At 41.1% G+C, this 17,638-nt stretch overlaps 1 protein-coding gene across 1 annotated transcript; it reads right to left on the bottom strand.

Annotated features, from left to right (window-relative positions):
- Nucleotides 1-5,982: 5,982 nt before the first annotated feature.
- PLA2G12A (phospholipase A2 group XIIA) lies at nucleotides 5,983-16,201 on the bottom strand. Its single transcript, XM_061164220.1, has 4 exons — nucleotides 15,890-16,201; nucleotides 9,877-9,953; nucleotides 8,530-8,695; nucleotides 5,983-6,250 (listed from the first exon to the last, which is right to left on the bottom strand). The coding sequence occupies exons 1-4, from the start codon at nucleotides 16,083-16,085 to the stop codon at nucleotides 6,132-6,134; spliced, it is 558 nt and encodes a 185-aa protein (XP_061020203.1). The 5' UTR covers nucleotides 16,086-16,201; the 3' UTR covers nucleotides 5,983-6,131.
- Between the last annotated feature and the right edge of the window lie 1,437 nt (nucleotides 16,202-17,638).

Here is a 17,638-nt window from a genome sequence, read left to right as displayed (position 1 = left end):
CAGGCAACTACAGACCGCCGGCGGCGAGCCCCCAGTCTCTGCTCCTCGCGCGTCTCCAAGGTGTGCGCTGCCGCGTTTTCCCCGTTTCCCAGTGCCGGTGACTTGTTAGGAGGACTTTAAAACGCTCTTTGTATAGCGGATCCGGGACTAAGTAAACTGGAGGCAACTCCAGAATTTCCAAGTCTGACTTTCATATGTAGTGTTAATTCTGGAAAGGAATCATGCAGAAATTCGGAGACCCGATTTTGGGCTCTGTAGATTATGACTTTTACTGAGCATGTTTGCTGCATTTAATTGAGCTCCTCTTCGGGTGGCTGGTTATTGTGTAAATTTGCTTCAACGAGTAACTCCTGACATTGGAAGAAAACGTGGCCTCATCTTTTCCAACTTCTCGTGGTCTCGTCATTTAAAAAGTAACCAATAGCAGACGGGGGGGAAATGTGTTAAGACACGCACGACTTTCAATATATTAGCCTAAGAGATCCGATTTCTATAAATGGGATTTCCCAGGTGGCGCTCAGTCGGTAAAAAACCTGCCTGCAATGCAGGAGACCTGGGTTCGATCCCTGGGTCGGGAAGATCCCTTGGAGAAGGGAATAGCAACCCACTTTAGTATTCTTGTCTGGAAAATCCCATGAACAGAGGAGCTTGGCAGGCTACAGTCCATGCACTCGCAAGAGTCCGACACGACTTAGTGACTAAACCAACACCACAGGAGGCGCTAGTGGTAAATAACTGGCTGCCAATGCTGGAGATCCCAGAGACAAGGTTCAATCTCTGGGTCAGGAAGATCCCCTGGAGGAGGTCAGGCAACCCACTCCAGTATTCCTGCCTGGAGAATCCCACGGCCAGAGGAGCCTGGCGGGCTACAGTCCATAGGGTCCCCAAAAGTCAGACATGACTGAAGCAACTTAGCATTCATGCTTCTATAAATATCACTTTTTTATATGAGAGAGAAAAATAAAATCTAACTTACTACATGTGCTGTGGTTCAAAAAAGCACACAGAATATGAAATCAAAGGATTTTATTCACCCCATGCCATTTACCGTTCTTTTTATTGTGGGCATAAAATATTTCTGAAATCACTTTGTTCCTAGTGCAGTGAAGACATGGAATATCAGTATCTCCCTCATAAGCTGGTTGAGACAATTGAGTTAAATTACTGTATTCAGAACAGTGCCTGGCTTGTGAAAAGCTCAGTAAATTTTTATTGCTACCATCTTAAGCATATTGAAAGCAGACTTGGCCTTCTTTTGGTTTGACCATTACCAGGAAGTTGCATAGGGTGTAGGAGGTACTCAATAAATATTTACCCACTGAATGAGATTCATAATTTCAGCATTTGTGCTCTGGACCTTACCCAGTTTGAATGAGTTATCTGACCACCAAAACTTCCTGTTCTTCTGCCTACTGTTCATGGTCTCCTCTACTTGAGCCCTAAAAATACTCCTTATACTGAAGTGGAACTCCAGTTGGCTAACCTTCCATGTACCTGAAAGGAACCGATGAAAGGAATTAAATTCCACCCCCCCCCCCTCCAGATGTTTGTTATCTCAGAATGCTGTATTGCCTTTATAGCATATGGGGTGATATATTTTAAAGATTTATTTACCTTAGAAAATGTAAGTATAAAGTATTAGGATAGCCATTTCAAAATTACAAGTGCTAAATTTTAGCCTTTTAAAGCAATAGCTATCCCCTCACCCTGACCCCATGAAAAAGGGTGTCTGTGATTGGGAAATAGGCTGCCAAGGTTCTAATCCTTCTATCATTTATTGGCTGTGAGGCTTTGGACAATTAAGGCAGTTTAACCACTCCCAGCTTCAGATTCTTCTCTTTAAAATGGGGACCAAATTAATTCAATAGTTGAGACAGAAACTGCCAAACTCCTAGAATAGTACCCAGCCCATAGTAAGCTTTCAGTGTTATTTTTAGCTACTGAAGATTATCTAGACAGTTCTCAAACTGTGGCCTCTGAACCAGCAGTATCTACATCATCTGGGAACATACTAGAAATGCAAACTCTTGGGACCGATACAGTTGGACATAATGGATGGGAAACTGCAGGTGGGGTCCAGGAGTATATTTTAACAAGCCCTCCAGTGACTCTGCAGCATGCTCTCATTTGAGACATAGACGGATTAGAATTCTACTGAGCAATCTCTTCCTTCTCAAAGAAGGAAAAAAAAGAACTCATAGCAAATGCATATTATTAAAATAATTAAGATATACTAAAGACCAAAAGTTACCTGACAGGATGGCTTGATTCTTGCCATTATAAATAGTCACTTTTACGGAATTTACTGAAACTGAAGCTCTTAGTCAACTGTAACCTATCCAAGGAATGAAATATATCAGCTAAAGTTAAATTCAGAGATAATTCTAAAACTTAAAATGTGGCCTTTCTTTTTTCAGTGTTTACCCCCACTAAACCTTGTTTTTTTCCTATACAAATCATAGAAATAAAGAATTTTTATAATTCTGATACCCATAATTGAGAGCCAGCAAAGACAAACATTGTTAAGTAGTCAGCAAGGAGACTGAAGGATGTTTTGGAAACCAAATTAAGCCTGAGACCAAACCAAAGCATAACATCACTGCAGCCTGAATGCAAAGATGACACTGTCGATCTAGTTTTAGTTATTTTGATTGGTAACTATTCATTTAGTTCTTTTTCATATACTGGTTGAACCAATTCTCTGAGGAAAAACGGCAAACTAAGAAGGCTATTTCAAACGTTAGAGCCAGGCGTTCTACAAGACTTGACTACACTGGGGGTAGTGTCTGTGAGCTGTGACCAATGCAACATTATCTATGTGGAAGGATCCTTAGCTAATTGGTTTTATTCTACTCCCCAAAGTTAATAAAGCCAGTCTACTAAAAAGAGTTGTTTTTACAGAAACACTCCATTATCTTCACTTTGTTACATGTTTTTCCTGTTTTGTACATAAAATAATGACCATTTTGACTTGAAAATCTTGAGCTTCTATCCATACTGACAGAAATAGCACTTTTTCACTTTAGGGAGAAGTAGTTATAAGCTAACAAAGCAACCTTTTAATTAGTACTACTAGTCTAGACTATTCTGGGGGGTCACTGAAGAAAGCCTGCTTAAGAAGATGGGTTTAATTTGCTTTTGCCCTTGTATTTTAATTGCCTTCATTGCAACTTCTTTGTACGTCGGTTTCTCCACCTATGAAATGAGTACAGCCATATCTGTCCCTGGAAGAGGTGAGTCAAAAGACTTTAAAAAGACAGGCATTGTTTGAAGGTAATATAGTTTTATTATTTTAAAATATCAATATATGTCTTGCAAAGAGCTGCTAAAAGCTATTTTTTTGGCATGTGACTTTGTTTTTTCATTAATGTATTCTGTAGATAAGGAAAATACCATCCTTAAAACTTAAATATATGCCCTGTTGTACAGAATTCAAGCGAAAACAGCTTAATATATATACACATAAGTAATTACAGATATGTACATGTACATGGGTTAGTATACATATACATATATTTCCTAGCTCCGTTTGGTGGGAGGGTCTCAAAGCAGTGACACCCCAGTAGAAACAAGCCATCCACTGTCCAGATCTTGGTTTCTAAGTGCCATTGGAAACCATTCTTCAATCAAAGTAACCTTTGAAAAGATGCTGATTCTAGGGCTGGGGCGGGGAATATAGAGGATGAGCCTGAAGCAACTTTCCTACTTTCTGGCCAGAAAGTATGGAGATGCTCAAAAGTTAAAAGGAGGGCGCAGGTCAAAGACATACAGAGTCAACCTGACATAATTCCCAACAGCCAAGCTGGAAGGATTTGTATATATTACCCAAAGTACAAAAGAAATAAGCATGAATCCATACTGATAAAAATAATTGAATAATAAGTGGGTGAGGGGGAGAATTTCAAGTAGTATATCTAGATATAATCCCCTATCAAAATGTGGAATGTAATCTTGCCCATCCCCCACCTACCACAGACAGGACTTGGTGACTGGTTTCCAAAGAACAGAAGCACAGGAATGGAAAAATAGTAATTTTAGAGTGGAGAAAACTAACAGATACTACCTTAACCAAATGCCTAGAGTTAACCTAATGAGCTGGTAACAGTCAACTACCAATATGATCTGATGAGAAGAACTGGTCAACTCTTGGTTTTCTTCCTAAAAATCTATAACCCTAGTCCAAACACAAGGAAAGACTAACCCAACTTGAGGGGCATTCTACAGGACACCTGACCAGTACTTCTCAAAACTGTCAAGGTTATGAAAAACAAGGAAAGACTGAGGAGCCATCACAGACTAGAGGCTAATTAGACCTGATGACTAACTGCAGTATGGTGTCCTAGAGTGGGTCCTGGAAAAGAAAAATGCCACTAGTGGGAAAACTAGTCAAATAAAGTCTACAGTTTCATTAACAGAACCAACCAATGTTGGCTCCTTAGTTAACATTAGGGATAAAGTAGTGTATGAGAAGCCTCTATACTATCTTTGCCACTTTTTGGTAAATCTAAAATTATTCCTAGACAAGTTTTTAAAAATCTGAACATAAAAGTTACTTCTACTGATATCTGTACATTTATGATCATGAATTAAATATTTTACAAAGACATTCTGACTCTGTCCTCTTGAGAAAGCCAAGGTTGCCAACAAAATCCATGAATCTATTGAAAGTTTAAAGCTACCTGGTCAAATATTGCTGACTGGAGTTTGCTTACTTAGCCCTGAGGGACATACTTGCTTTATTTAATAGAGGACATTTGTTAGCAGAAGAGTGCCATCATCTCAGTTGAGGAAGCCATCAAGTTCTCAGCAATGACATATATTCAAAGTTCGGAAATGTGATCCTTTTTCCAAAACCTATTTTAGTTCTTCTCAGTTCTGCCTGTAATGATTTAAAAAGAACCATTTCTCCTGGTATTGTCTTTCTCCGACTTTCTAAGTGGTTTATCTTAATAACTTTGGCCATAGGTTACCCAGAAGACATACATAGCTTGGGCTAGGGAAAGTCAACAGCCAGTGGTAAGCAAAGAATGGTAGAGGGACACAGCTGAGCTTTCCAAGGAGCTGAAGAGATTTTCAGAGGCAGCTAAAGTTCTGGGATTTGCTCTTAAATATGAGTTAATAATTTTCAGCATAAATTGAGCTCTATAAAAGACAGTTTTTTGTATCTTGTTTTTCCATCTTTTTTGATTCCACAGTTAAAGACTTAAAAAAAAAAAAAAACCCCAACAATATCAAGAACAATTTTGTTAAGGCCACTATTAGTAAAAGGTTTACAGTCTTTTAAAAATATCCCCAAATCTATTATGAAGAGCAAGTACTAAGGAGTAAATACCAAAGCATAATAGATTATATTGCTCTGATGTATGTTAAACGACTCGTCATTTTGTCTTACTGAATCCATCTTTTCTCCAATAGGCAAAGATTATAGCAAAATATGGCATTTGTCATGAGTGGTTCATAAAACGGGAATGGCTACGCTACGCTTCTGAATTTTGTTCATGTCATCTTGTAGGCACATTAATACCTAGATATCCTAGTTTTGCTTCCTAAGAGGTCCCAGCAGATGGTTCCAATTTTACAAGAGAAACAGACATGCCCTTGTCCTTATATCTAGTCCCACCATTCATAGAAATGTGGCTTATTCATTATGTTTCAGTGGGTTATGGAAAAACTGTATATTATGTGTTAATTAAAAGAGCAAAAATAAAAGTCAGATCCTTCTGGGCATATATGTATATTTTAAATTTTACAGAAAACAAACATACTTCTAAGTGAAGACTTCACCATATTTCCAAATAAGATAATGTTGAACATACCTTATCATGAATTTCACATTTGACCTTATTTTTTGGTAAATACAATTGTGAAAATTGAGTCATACTCTTTCTTTAAAAAATTCTCCCCTTAACATGCACTGCTTTCTGTGACTGGTCAAGACAATGTGGCACACTAAGGCAGCAACGTCTGAGAAGATAACCTGCATTTGTTTCTTCAGTTTTAATGTCAAAATAAGTTCTTAAAATAATCCTGTCACAAAAATAAGGCAACTCTAGGCTGTAAAAACATTAGCTCTTTGTCAAAGGTTATGTTCTTCTGTCCTCATCTGTTGTCACCAGTTGCCAGCATCTTCTTCAAAGATCGGTTTTTTCTTCATAGCGACACCTACACGCGGCTCGCTGGCTGTCCAAGTACGGCTTACAGCCTAAGTGTATAACGCTGTCAAACAAGAGTTCCACGGTGGTTTCACAGGCTGCAAAGTAAGAAAGTGCCATCACTGCTGGGCAACTGCAAAGCATCACTCACTCTTCACATATAATACATGTTTCGGCCCAGTGTCAGGCACAGCCTTAGTGGGCACTTAAAACTATTTTAGGTGAACGTCTTCCCAAGCTCTCGCAAACTAGTCACATAAACATACATACACAGATTTTCCATTTCAGTCTCTTCACCTATATGTTTTCTTTGCATGCAACTGTCCAACCCAACTTTTTGTACCAGACAATGAGTCTCTCTCAGTAGCACTGATAAGTTCATCACTGTTAATTTCCCTTGTAAAATACCATTCACAGAGATGCCTGATAACACTCTTCAGTTTGCACTTTAAGGGGTGACTTCTAGGTGCAGGAAAAAAATGAAGGTTAAAAATGGAGAAACCTCAAAACTTTTAATGATAAGCCAATAGCTTTTAATGGTCACACATTTCAGATGCTTAAAAGTAAATGGACCTCAGTCTCTTTCTCTGACCAATATCCAAATTTGGCTTGGGAGGGGAGACACAGGAATTGAAGGTGTTTCTCCTCTGGTGGAGATTCTTAATTTTTTGAAAGACTGTAAGAGGAGACAATAGATTTAACTTTTCTTATTCTAAGAAACCTAGAACACCCAGGTAAGATGATCTATTTTTTTAACTTTTTTTTTTTTTTAATTTTCTTGGCTGCACTAGGTCTTCATTTTTGTGCACCGGCCTTCTCTAGTTTCAGGGGGTGGGGGCTATGCTTTGGTGTGGTGCATGGGCTTTTCTCACTGCACTGACTTCTCTTGTGGCCCAGAATGGGCTCTAGGGCAAGTGGGCTTCCGCAGTTGTGGCTCGCGGGCTCTTGAGCGCAGGCTCCAGCTGTGGCACATGGGCTTCGTTGCTCCATGGCGTGTGGGATCTTTCCCGACCAGGGACCGAACCTGTGTCACCTGCAATGGCAGCCAGATTCTTATCCACCGCACCACCAGGAAAGTCCAAGATTATCTTAATATATTATACTTACAGAGACGTGGCACAGAGTGATTTTTAGTTATTCAAATGCTTCTAGTTTCCAACATTCAGGTTAAGAAAGAAACTTTTCATTACAAATTCTTGGCATTTTCAAAGTTTCCAAAAGACTGTGCCATTAAGGAATACAACTAACTGCAGAAGTGTAAAGGTTATGATTATTAAATAGAAGATTGCAAAGGGTTTCATCACTTAACAGTAGTATATCCTTAGGTCAGAAAGCAGAAATGACATGTATTTGTGCTTCAGCTGGACAACTAGTTTACCTTAGCCAAAAGCATTTAAAGGGATTCAGAGAGAGTGAGTTCAAGCTTCACTTGGAAGAGATTTCCTCCTCCTTATTACTTCCTAGTTATTATTAATACTAGGATTTCAAAATCCAAGACACCTATGAGTCTTGGGGAATGCTGGAGTAGACAGATGTATGTAACTTGGGACAAGTTACTTCTTTCTGAACCTTAGTTTCCTTCCTTTAGAAAGGAAGGAATGCCAACTAGTACTTTGGGTTTCTATGAACATCAATGAAAACATGTCTCAAGTATCTAGCACGGTATCTTATGGAAAGTGCTTAAAAATGGCAGTTTCCTTTCCTGCCTCTTCTTACTGCCCTTCCTCTTGTTATTTCAGTGTATGGTATATTCTTTGGCTTATCAGTGAAAAAAAAATCTTGTTAACTACCGGTATTTGTAGAGCAATGTGTATTTCTACAAATAGCTCATTTTACCCTTATGACAACTCTGTAAGATGGGTATTATCATTCTCATTCTATAAATGAGGATACTGAAACACCTAGTCATCTTTGCTGACTCTGCAATAACCGTCACCATGAATGTGACTACATGCTGAGCCCCGTGAGTCCACTTAGCAAATCACTGAGCCTGCGGGTGGTTTTGAGGACCTTCCCAACACAGACACATATAAAGAGACAGAGTTAAGATGCAAATCTTTGGAATTTCCTACTCCAAATCCACTGTGCTGTACTGGGAACTTCACTGGATCCAGAGTTTCAAACTTCAGGCTCTGGATAATTAGGACTATACATAGGGCACAAGATCTTGGATGAATTCTTCTTTGCTCATACCCTCCTCCCAAGGTTTCCTACCACTTCTTGCTTCCGTGACTGTAAATCATTTTAGATGACAAAATCATCTCAGGAAATTGATAGGCCTATGTCACAACAGATAAGGTAATACAGAGTGAGAGATTTCTGTCAGTAAATCTTATGCTCACACACACTCACCCCCATCGCATGAAATCAGCCTTACCCTGCACGTGCTGAGCCAGCCCCAGTGTTTTCTGCACATCTCGGCAAATCTTGGACAGACAAGACTGAAACGCCTCATCACAGTCGTTTTTGCTTTTGCCGCAGGTCTCATAGCACCGGTCGTGCTGGTTGCAGCACTTTGTCAGGGAAGGGATGCCGATGTTAAGCTGAAAGTGACATTTGGATGGATTATTGTTGATGAAATTCAACCTTTCTCTGAAGTAGTGCATTCAAAGAGACTTAGAAATCAAAGACAATACTGTTGTATAGATAATTTTCAAAATTTGTTTCTGCCTCCAAATGTTTTTCAGGTTAAATCTCTATTACTCTCACTTGCACCCGCCATGTTACTGCGTCCTCTCCCTCGAAACCATGCCCCAAAGCTCCCTGTTCTGCCGTGTTAGAGTATTTGCAGTCATCTGCTGGTAGCAAACACAATTTCCAAGACATAAAACATAGTTTTAAAAACAGAAAGATAAAGCTAAGAACTTTAGAAGATTTTTGCAGGGGCTACACAAGTATGATTTTTGCCTATTCCAAAGTATTCTGTGCCTCCTCCCTCAATACAATGTTAGTGTTAGTCACTCAGTTGTATCCGACTCTCTGCGACCCCACAGACTGTAGCTCGTCAGGCTCCACTGTCCATGGGATTCTCCAGGCAAGAACACTGGAGTGGGTAGCCATGCCCTCCTCCAGGGGATCTTCTGACCCAGAGATCAAACCTGGGTCTCCTGCATTGCAGGCAGATTCTCAATACAATGTCCTTTTTACGAAATGTCACTGACAACGTCTAAGCTCCTACAACTGAATTTTTTTTTTTTTGGTTTTTATGTTTAATCTTTAAGAGTTCACCAATTCCCTAAAGATGTGGTTATTCCTTTGAATTCATAGTTATCTTCAACTATTTTAAATAATTTGATATGCAAAACCTTTGTGTCCAGGAATCACTTTCATAAAACATTTTCCTCCCATAATACGGGCTCAGATTCAGCCTCCCTTATAACAGACACACAGCTATCCCATTCGGTCTAGTTGCAACATAGACAATACTATGCTTTCCTATACTTTTTCATCCTAAGTAGTATTACGTCTATACTCCAAGCTTTTCAATCATATGTGTGACATAAAGGAAATAGCATTGAAATGGTATTAACATCTACAGGATTAGAAAAAACAAAACATGACTTTTACATTATTTAGTTTCATTAGAACTTATTGTGTTTTAGCTATAAAAGAGCACTATTATAACAAACAAAATTATTTCTGAACCTGAGAACATATTGATGGTTTATCGAGTGTTACAAAGACTACCAATCATAAAAACTTACAAATAAAAAATAATATTTACATGAACACCAAACAGTGGGGAGCCACATCCATTCGGTGGGGAGGGTTTATATCCATAACGTGGGAAAGGCTTAGATCCTATAAAATACAAATGTTATAAAAATTAATTTTCAAATGTTAGAAAATACACATAGTTTACAATATGCTGGGCTAGCCTTGGAAATATTTACTGTTTGATGCTGACATAAGTGAATATGTGTTTATTTGGATGAGCATTAAAAATGCTGATTTGTCTACCAAATTATTTTTACTTCTCAAGCAAAATATGTACAAGTGTACACATGTACACATAGATGGCGGTTCATAAAGTGTTCTGACAGTTTATTTGTAATCCTACACCATACGCACATATAAATCCTTATTCTGGACATCTATTTCAGAGCTTACAGGCCAGACTGGGTCCATATGTATGAAACATAAATCCAACCTGTTTTCTTGCACATTCTAATGCTTCTATTTTTAGGTTAAAATCTACAGGGCAAGAACTGTGTCTTACCAACCTCAGTCACTGTTCCACTGCACATAAACCTCCATAACTACTGTGTGTGTTAGGTGCTCAGTCGTCTGGGACTCTTTGCGACCCCATAGGCTGTAGCCCGCCAGGCCCCTCTGTCCATGGGATTTCCCAGGCACGAATACTGGAGTGGGTTGCCATTTCCTCCTCCAGGGGATCTTCCCAACCCAGGGACAGAACTAGCATCTCCTAAATTGCAGGCCGATTCTTTACCATTGAGAAACGACCTGAATTGTCTATCAACAGATGAATGAATAAAGATGTGGTACGTAAATACAATGTCATATTCCTCATCCATAAAAAAGGATGAAATAATGCCATTTTCAGCAACATGGATGGACCTAGAGATTATTATACTAAGTGAAGTAAGACAGAGAAAGACATATCACTTATATCTGAAATATAAAAGAATGGTACAAATCAATCTATTCACAAAACAGAAATACTTACAGACTTAGAAAACAAACTTATGGTTACCAAATGGAAAAGGTGTGGGGGAGGGATACACTAGGTGGTTGGGATTAATATATACATACTACAATATAAAAAATAATCAACCCACACCTATTGTACAACACCGGGAACTCCACTCAATATTGTGTACTAATCTATATGGGAAAAGAATCTGAAAAAGAGTAGATATATGTACCTGTATAACTAAACATGGATGTGAGAGCTGGACCATAAAGAAGGCTGAGCACCGAAGAACTGACACTTTTGAACTGTGGTGCTAGAGAAGACTTGAGAGTCCCTTGGACTGCAAGGAGATCCAACCAGTCCATCCTGAAGGAGATCAGTCCTGAATATTCACTGGAAGGACTGGTGCTGAAGTTGAAGCTCCAATACTTTGGTCACCTCATGTGAAGAGCTGACTCATTGGAAAAGACCCTGATGCTGGAAAAGACTGAAGGCGGGAGGAGAAGGGGACGACAGAGGATGAGATGGTTGGATGGCATCACTGACTCAATGCATCTGAGTTCAAGGAAACTCAGGGAGACAGTGATGGACAGAGAAGCCCGCATACTGCAGTTCATGGGGTCGCAAAGAGCCAGACACGACTTAGCGACTGAACAACAACAGTAACCAAATCACTTTGCTATACACCTGAAACTAACACAACACTGTAAAGGAACTGTACTCAAATATAAAATTTTTTAAAAATGTAATAAATAAAAGTTTGAAAAAAAGGTTAATTTGATATGGACACCAAGATTACAACTGTATTAATACTATTTTAAATGTTGTTATAAATGGTATTATAAGCTGCTGAATGTTAAAAGTACTTAGCATGTCTACTGGGCACCAGTTTTTACTAACTGCTATGAATTAAACTGTATCTCCCCGCATCCAAATTTATATGCTGAAGCCCTAGCTACCAATGCATTTGGTGACAGGTTCGTTGAGAGGTAATTATGTTTAGATGAGGTCACAAGGGTAGGGCCCTCATGACGGGACTGGTACCCTTTTAAGAAGAGGCCCCAAAGAACTTGCTTTCCTTGCACTCCCCACCTCCACCACGCATGGTCTGCAAGCCAGGAAAAGGGCCCTCACCATAGAGAAGGGTTGGCTCAACCTTGTTCTCAGACTATAACCTCCTGTTGTCTACATCACCCAGTCTGTGGTATTTCTTTATATCAACCTGAGCAGACTAATACACAGTGCAAGCAAAAACTCAACAGCAGAAGAAACATGAGAGTCAAACCAAAAATCCATAATGTGTTGTGGTCACTGTCTCCAAAATACATGAGCAGAAATTACAAAATATAATTTCTCAGCATTTTTGTACAGAAAGCTAAGGGGAAAATGGGCTATGAATAAGTTTTAAAAACAAACCCAACCCATTTCGCACAACTACACACAAACACTATTCACTGATCTCATTTTTTAACTCAACAACTGCTCTTAATCTTGATGCTTTACATTTTATCATCTGGATGGGCAGTTGAAATCTAAAGGAAAGACACTGAAGCACATGAGAGGCACAAGGGGAGGCTATTGGGTCTCAAAAAGCTCTTACTACTGCGTTTTGTAAGCACAGTACAGAACTCCAACCTGTTTTCTCAAACACTTGGGAGTTTAAATTTCTGATTATTAATCTCCAAAAAGCCCTAATGCCACTTTCCCCCCCTAGTACACTCACTCTCCTATTTTCTTCAATCTCCAATACTTCCTGGGGAAACGGCAACCCACCGCAGTATTCTTCCTAGGAAAATCCTATGGACAGAGAAGGCTGGTGGCCTACAGTCCATGGGGTTGAAAGAGAAATCAGACATCACTGACCGACTAAACAACAACCAACATTTTCATTCCCACCTTCTCACTCAGCGGATTACCTCTATTCCTACTTTACCGAGAAAACCAAATGACAAGAGAGCTTGCACATTACCCCAACCGGTTTCTGGGCACATATCCTACACCTTTGTTGCAATTAACAGAGATAAGCCATCACTGCTCCTGGCCAATCTATTTATGTACTAGAACTCACTCCTCAGAGTTCCTTCCACAGAGCAAAGATAAATAAATGCAACAAATCTGTGCCCTTTAATTCAACACCTCTTCCGCCATTAAGTCTTTTTTTTTTTTTTAAAGGCTCCCTTGACTTCTTTATCGCTGCTACTAAGTTGCTTCAGTCGTGTCTGACTCTGTGCGACCCCATAGACAACAGCCCACCAGGCTCCTCTGTCCCTGGGATTCTCCGGGCAAGAGTACTGGAGTGGGTTGTCATTTCATTCTCCTACACATGCATGCATGCTAAGTCGCTTCAGTTGTGTCCGACTCTGTGCGACCCCATGGACAGCAGCCCCCCAGGCTCCCCCGTCCCTGGGATTCTCCCGGCAAGGACACTGGAGTGGGTTGCCATGTCCTTTGTTGCTACATCCCTTAATTACCATGCTCCTCTAGTTCTGAGATTTGTCTGTTTCTATTTGGTTCTGATAAGGTCACTCACACTTCAATATATAGGAAAGGTTGAAACACTGTTCCAGGGAGACTTCTCGAGTAATAGGAATTAAAGAACAATTTCCATTATGTAAGAATCATTAATTTGGTGATTTGGAACCTATGAGTCCTATGAGCAGTACTTCTAAGTACTTAGTAAATACAATAGTACTTACTAAGCAAAAAGATTTTCACTGAAACATACCATTTCCTAAATTCTCAAGTTCATTTGTGGTTTTTAGACTGGAAACTTTGCTCTAGACAGTAAATTTAGTGAGGATGTGGAAGAGGTTTAAGTAATTGGAAAGATTAAAACAATATTTTTAATAAGAATAGTATCCATGGATCCTAGAGATAGTCACACTGAGTGAAGTTAAGTCAGATAAGGAGAATTAGACACCCCTTATAGGTGAAATCTAAAAAGAGATTATACAAATGAACTTATTTACAAAACAAACAGATTCACAGACTTAGAGTACAATATATGGTTGCTGGGGGAAAGGGTAGGGTGAAGGAATAGTTAGGGAGTTTGGGATGGTCATATACACATTGCTATGTTTAAAATGTCTAACCAACAAAGTCCTACTGTACAGCCTAGGGAACTCTGCTCAATGTTATGTGGCAGCCAGGATGGGAGGGGTTTGGGGGAGAATGGATACATGTACATGCACCGCTGAGTCCCTTTACTGTCCACCGGAATCTATGGCAACACTGTTAATCGGCTATACTCCAATATACAAGTGAAAACAAAAAGAATAGCATCCATTTAACTTCAGAGATATTTTAAACCTAATAAAATAAACTCTAGAACCCTTGACTCATAATCAATTTATGAAGACTGATCCTTCCAACTTTTCCTATCTCAGTAAATGGCAGCTACATCCTTCCTTTGGCTCAGGCCAAAACCTACAGAGTCACCCTTGCCTGGCCCTTCAATTCTGGTGCTTTATGCGTGTTGTTCCCTCTGCCTGGATTGTTTTTCCCCTAGCTCTTCACAGCGTCACCTTCACCATTTCAAACTTCTAAAGTAGGATCTCATCAGGGAGGCCGGCCCTGAACCTGTTTAAAAGAGTAAACTAACCGCCTCCCAGCACCACCACTGTTGGCTCCTTGCTGTACTATTCTGGAAGTGCTGGTCCACTTCAGACCTCCACACACTGCAGACCTGGCTTATTTCACTTAGTCTTTAGTTTACTGTCTCTCTGCACCAGAATGTAAGCTCCAAGGACAGGGATTCTGTCAGTTTTATTTCACATTTTCCCCCCCATTTTCCCGTCGGTTTTGTTCACTGCCAAATCTCCAGTTGGTGAAACACCTGACACAAACCAGGCACTCAAATATTTGTTTAATGAATGGGGATGACTAAGTAAAATGGTGATGTTTGTCTCCAGAAAAGCAACCCTTTAATCTTCAAGCTACTCTCTTATTCCTCCTAACAAGCTCTAAGAGAACAAAAACACCTTTCCTGATCGAACACTGGTAGTAGCATTCAGGCATACATTTAAGAAGGAATGATATTTAGCAGTTCATAGCATACAACATATAATTCATTCTTTACCTCCATTAACAGAAAACCAGAAATTATGACTACATGTTAATCATGCTTTCACGTGACAGTGTCCCTTTAAATTCACCTATGTATAGTTCAGTTTTACCACTAAAGTCACCAAGTTGCCTTTTACTTTGAGCTGCCAAACATGAAATTAACTAGGCCCCACACTTGTCCACATATATGGGAAACATGGTCTCCCAATTACTCTTAGCATTCTGAATTTAAAAAAAGAAGCCCAAGTACCTCATCTGAACTATTATAGCATTTAGGCATTCAAAAAATTCAAGGGCTTCAAAAGAAAGATCTCCGCCTGAAATACCAAGTTATCACCAACAATGACACCAAACAAGTCCTCAGATTCAAAGAGAATTCAAGTTTAAAAATATGAAAAAGTAAATCAAAAGAATAATATTAATAGCAACCAACAATGAGAAGGCAGGTCACTGACATCTAAGGAAAGAAAATTCCCGTCAAGTATTGATAGAATCGTTCTGGAAGAGTCAATCAGAACTCTTTCTCAACAAATAAAGCACACCAAAGTCTGTACAAAGGTCGCAATTTATTTTCTGTAGTTTTAAAACTTAAACCAATTCTTGAAAAAATTATCATAAAACAGCATGACTTGAAAATTCTCCGTATGTTTTGCATAGTCAGCTAATTTAAAGGCTCTAAAATCAGTGTGTTTCACTCCATCCCTATGAAACGTATGTCACTAAGTTCTTAGGCAATCGTCACCATGCAATTGCAAAAAAAAAAAAAAAAAATGTAATTCAGCAGCAATGAAACAGAATGCAGAGTACTCTCAGGCGACCTCTCACAGTCTAAAAGCAGTGGTGTGGACTTGTCAGCAGGTTGCTCAATCACAAGAACGGCAAGATCCTAGCGGTGCTTACGATTTTCCAGGGCCAGAAGGACACCGACAAGGTTCGCCGGGCATCTTACACCTCCACGACCCCAGTCCCCCCAACAGCCCCGAAAGCATGGACCCCGCAGGGCCGGGGGCCCCCTCACCGTCATTGCACTTGTACTGGCAGAGCCCGTCCTCGCCTCCCAGGAGGTCCAAGGCGGCGTTCAGGTACATGTCAATCTTGTGAACGCCGTTCCGGATGGTCTTCAGGGTGGCCCGCCAGTCGGTGGTCTGGGCTTGCTCCTGGCACCTCCCAGCTGTGGTCAGAAATAGGACGAGGAGGACGGCGAGCAGGGCCATCCGCGCAGCGCCAGGCCGCGCCCGGCCCACCCCACGGAGACCTCAGGGCGCCCTAAGCAGCGGCGCGGGTCGGGGGCTAGGCAGCGGCGGCCGGCTCCATGCCCACGCCCCCAGCCGGCCTGGGAGGCGGGGCTCGCCGCGCGCAGTGAGCTCTCCCGCCGGGAAACCGTGCCGCGGCAGAGACGCCGGGCGACGCGCACGCGCGGGCCCGGGCCGGCCGCTGCGCTGTGCGCCTGCGCGGAGCGTGCTGCGTCAGAGGCGCGGGGCAGGTGGGAACGCAGCGTGGCCCCGGCGGCCTCGCGGCCCACGCGGTGCCCCGGAGGCAGTACCACCTGGTGCTCGTTAGTACTATCTTAGGGATTAGTTGTACTAACTAAATACCACGCCGGGCCCCGTATCCCAGACAGGCTGATTAAGTTCATCCCGGCGTCAGTGGGCATTGTTATATTTTGAAAGCTCTTCAGGTAATTGAAGGGTGTAGCGAGGTGGTGAACCTTCGTGACCTCCTCTGACTTGGGGGCGTGCAGGCCGGCCATCCCCAGCCGAGCGACAAGCTATTCAGGGTGCAGACAGCGTCGGAGAAACAAGCCCCCGGAGTCCCTTGCAGAGAGCGTTGCGAGAGGACCAGCTGAATCTGGGGCTTGAAACCGTGATTCTGCGTGATACATGGAATGAGAGTTCAGATTCGCACCTCCCCGTCTCGGGTTCTCACCGGTCTTCTTGGACTGCGGTGGCCGCGGTTGGGGGATAGGGACTGGAGCATGTTAACCCAGGCCCTGGTGGTGCCGGGCTGACAAATGTAGATGCTGGTTGAGAAATTTTATAAGAAAATGGTTTGACAATAAAAACCATGAGTTTTCTTCCGTAACAGGGAAGAAGCCATACTGTAAACTTGAAAGCATTAAAAAAAAAAAAAAAAAAGCACAATTTTCCTACTGAAGATGATACCTTGTAGCTTCATGGCTCCATTGACGTTTCCCTGTATTTTTAATCCCAGCACAGTGCAGACTCCTGAAATAACAATTGGAGTAGTTTTTACCAGAGCGATAAATAGCTAGTTATTTTAGTATCCTGGCAGTTTACAAGAATTTTATAATAAGATCCACGGTAATACTGCAAGTATTGAGAATGGATGGGTCCTTTCTATAAGAATTACACCAATAATTCTAGTTTGGCGTTACTGTGTTTGTTAAGCTTCATGAGTTTAATAAATGTGCAATGCACAGCTCATACAGAACTGTATGCGTGTCTTTATTTAGAGCTTCCTCTGTGCCAGGCACTTCACGGGAGGCTCTCTTACACTCAAAACAACGCTTTTCAGGAATACAGCCTTTGGACAAATTAGAAACAGATAGGGGCATCCCTCCCGGACTGACCTATGAGCCTAACCCCAGGCTAAGTTACTGGGTAGCAGCCAGGCTTAAGTCTGCCTTCAGATGCTCAGCCAGGAACCTCACGGTTGTGATCAACTCGAACCACAGTGGAGGAAGAGGAGAAATGTACTTGAGGGATATTATCCTTTTTACAGTAAAGGAGTAGAAGTGCCCACAGAG

This window comes from Dama dama, chromosome 17 (genome assembly GCF_033118175.1).
Source record: "Dama dama isolate Ldn47 chromosome 17, ASM3311817v1, whole genome shotgun sequence".
Classification (NCBI taxonomy): Eukaryota; Metazoa; Chordata; class Mammalia; order Artiodactyla; family Cervidae; genus Dama; species Dama dama.
The sequence above is the reverse complement of the archived record's forward strand: the minus strand, read 5'-3'. Positions and strand labels throughout refer to the sequence as shown.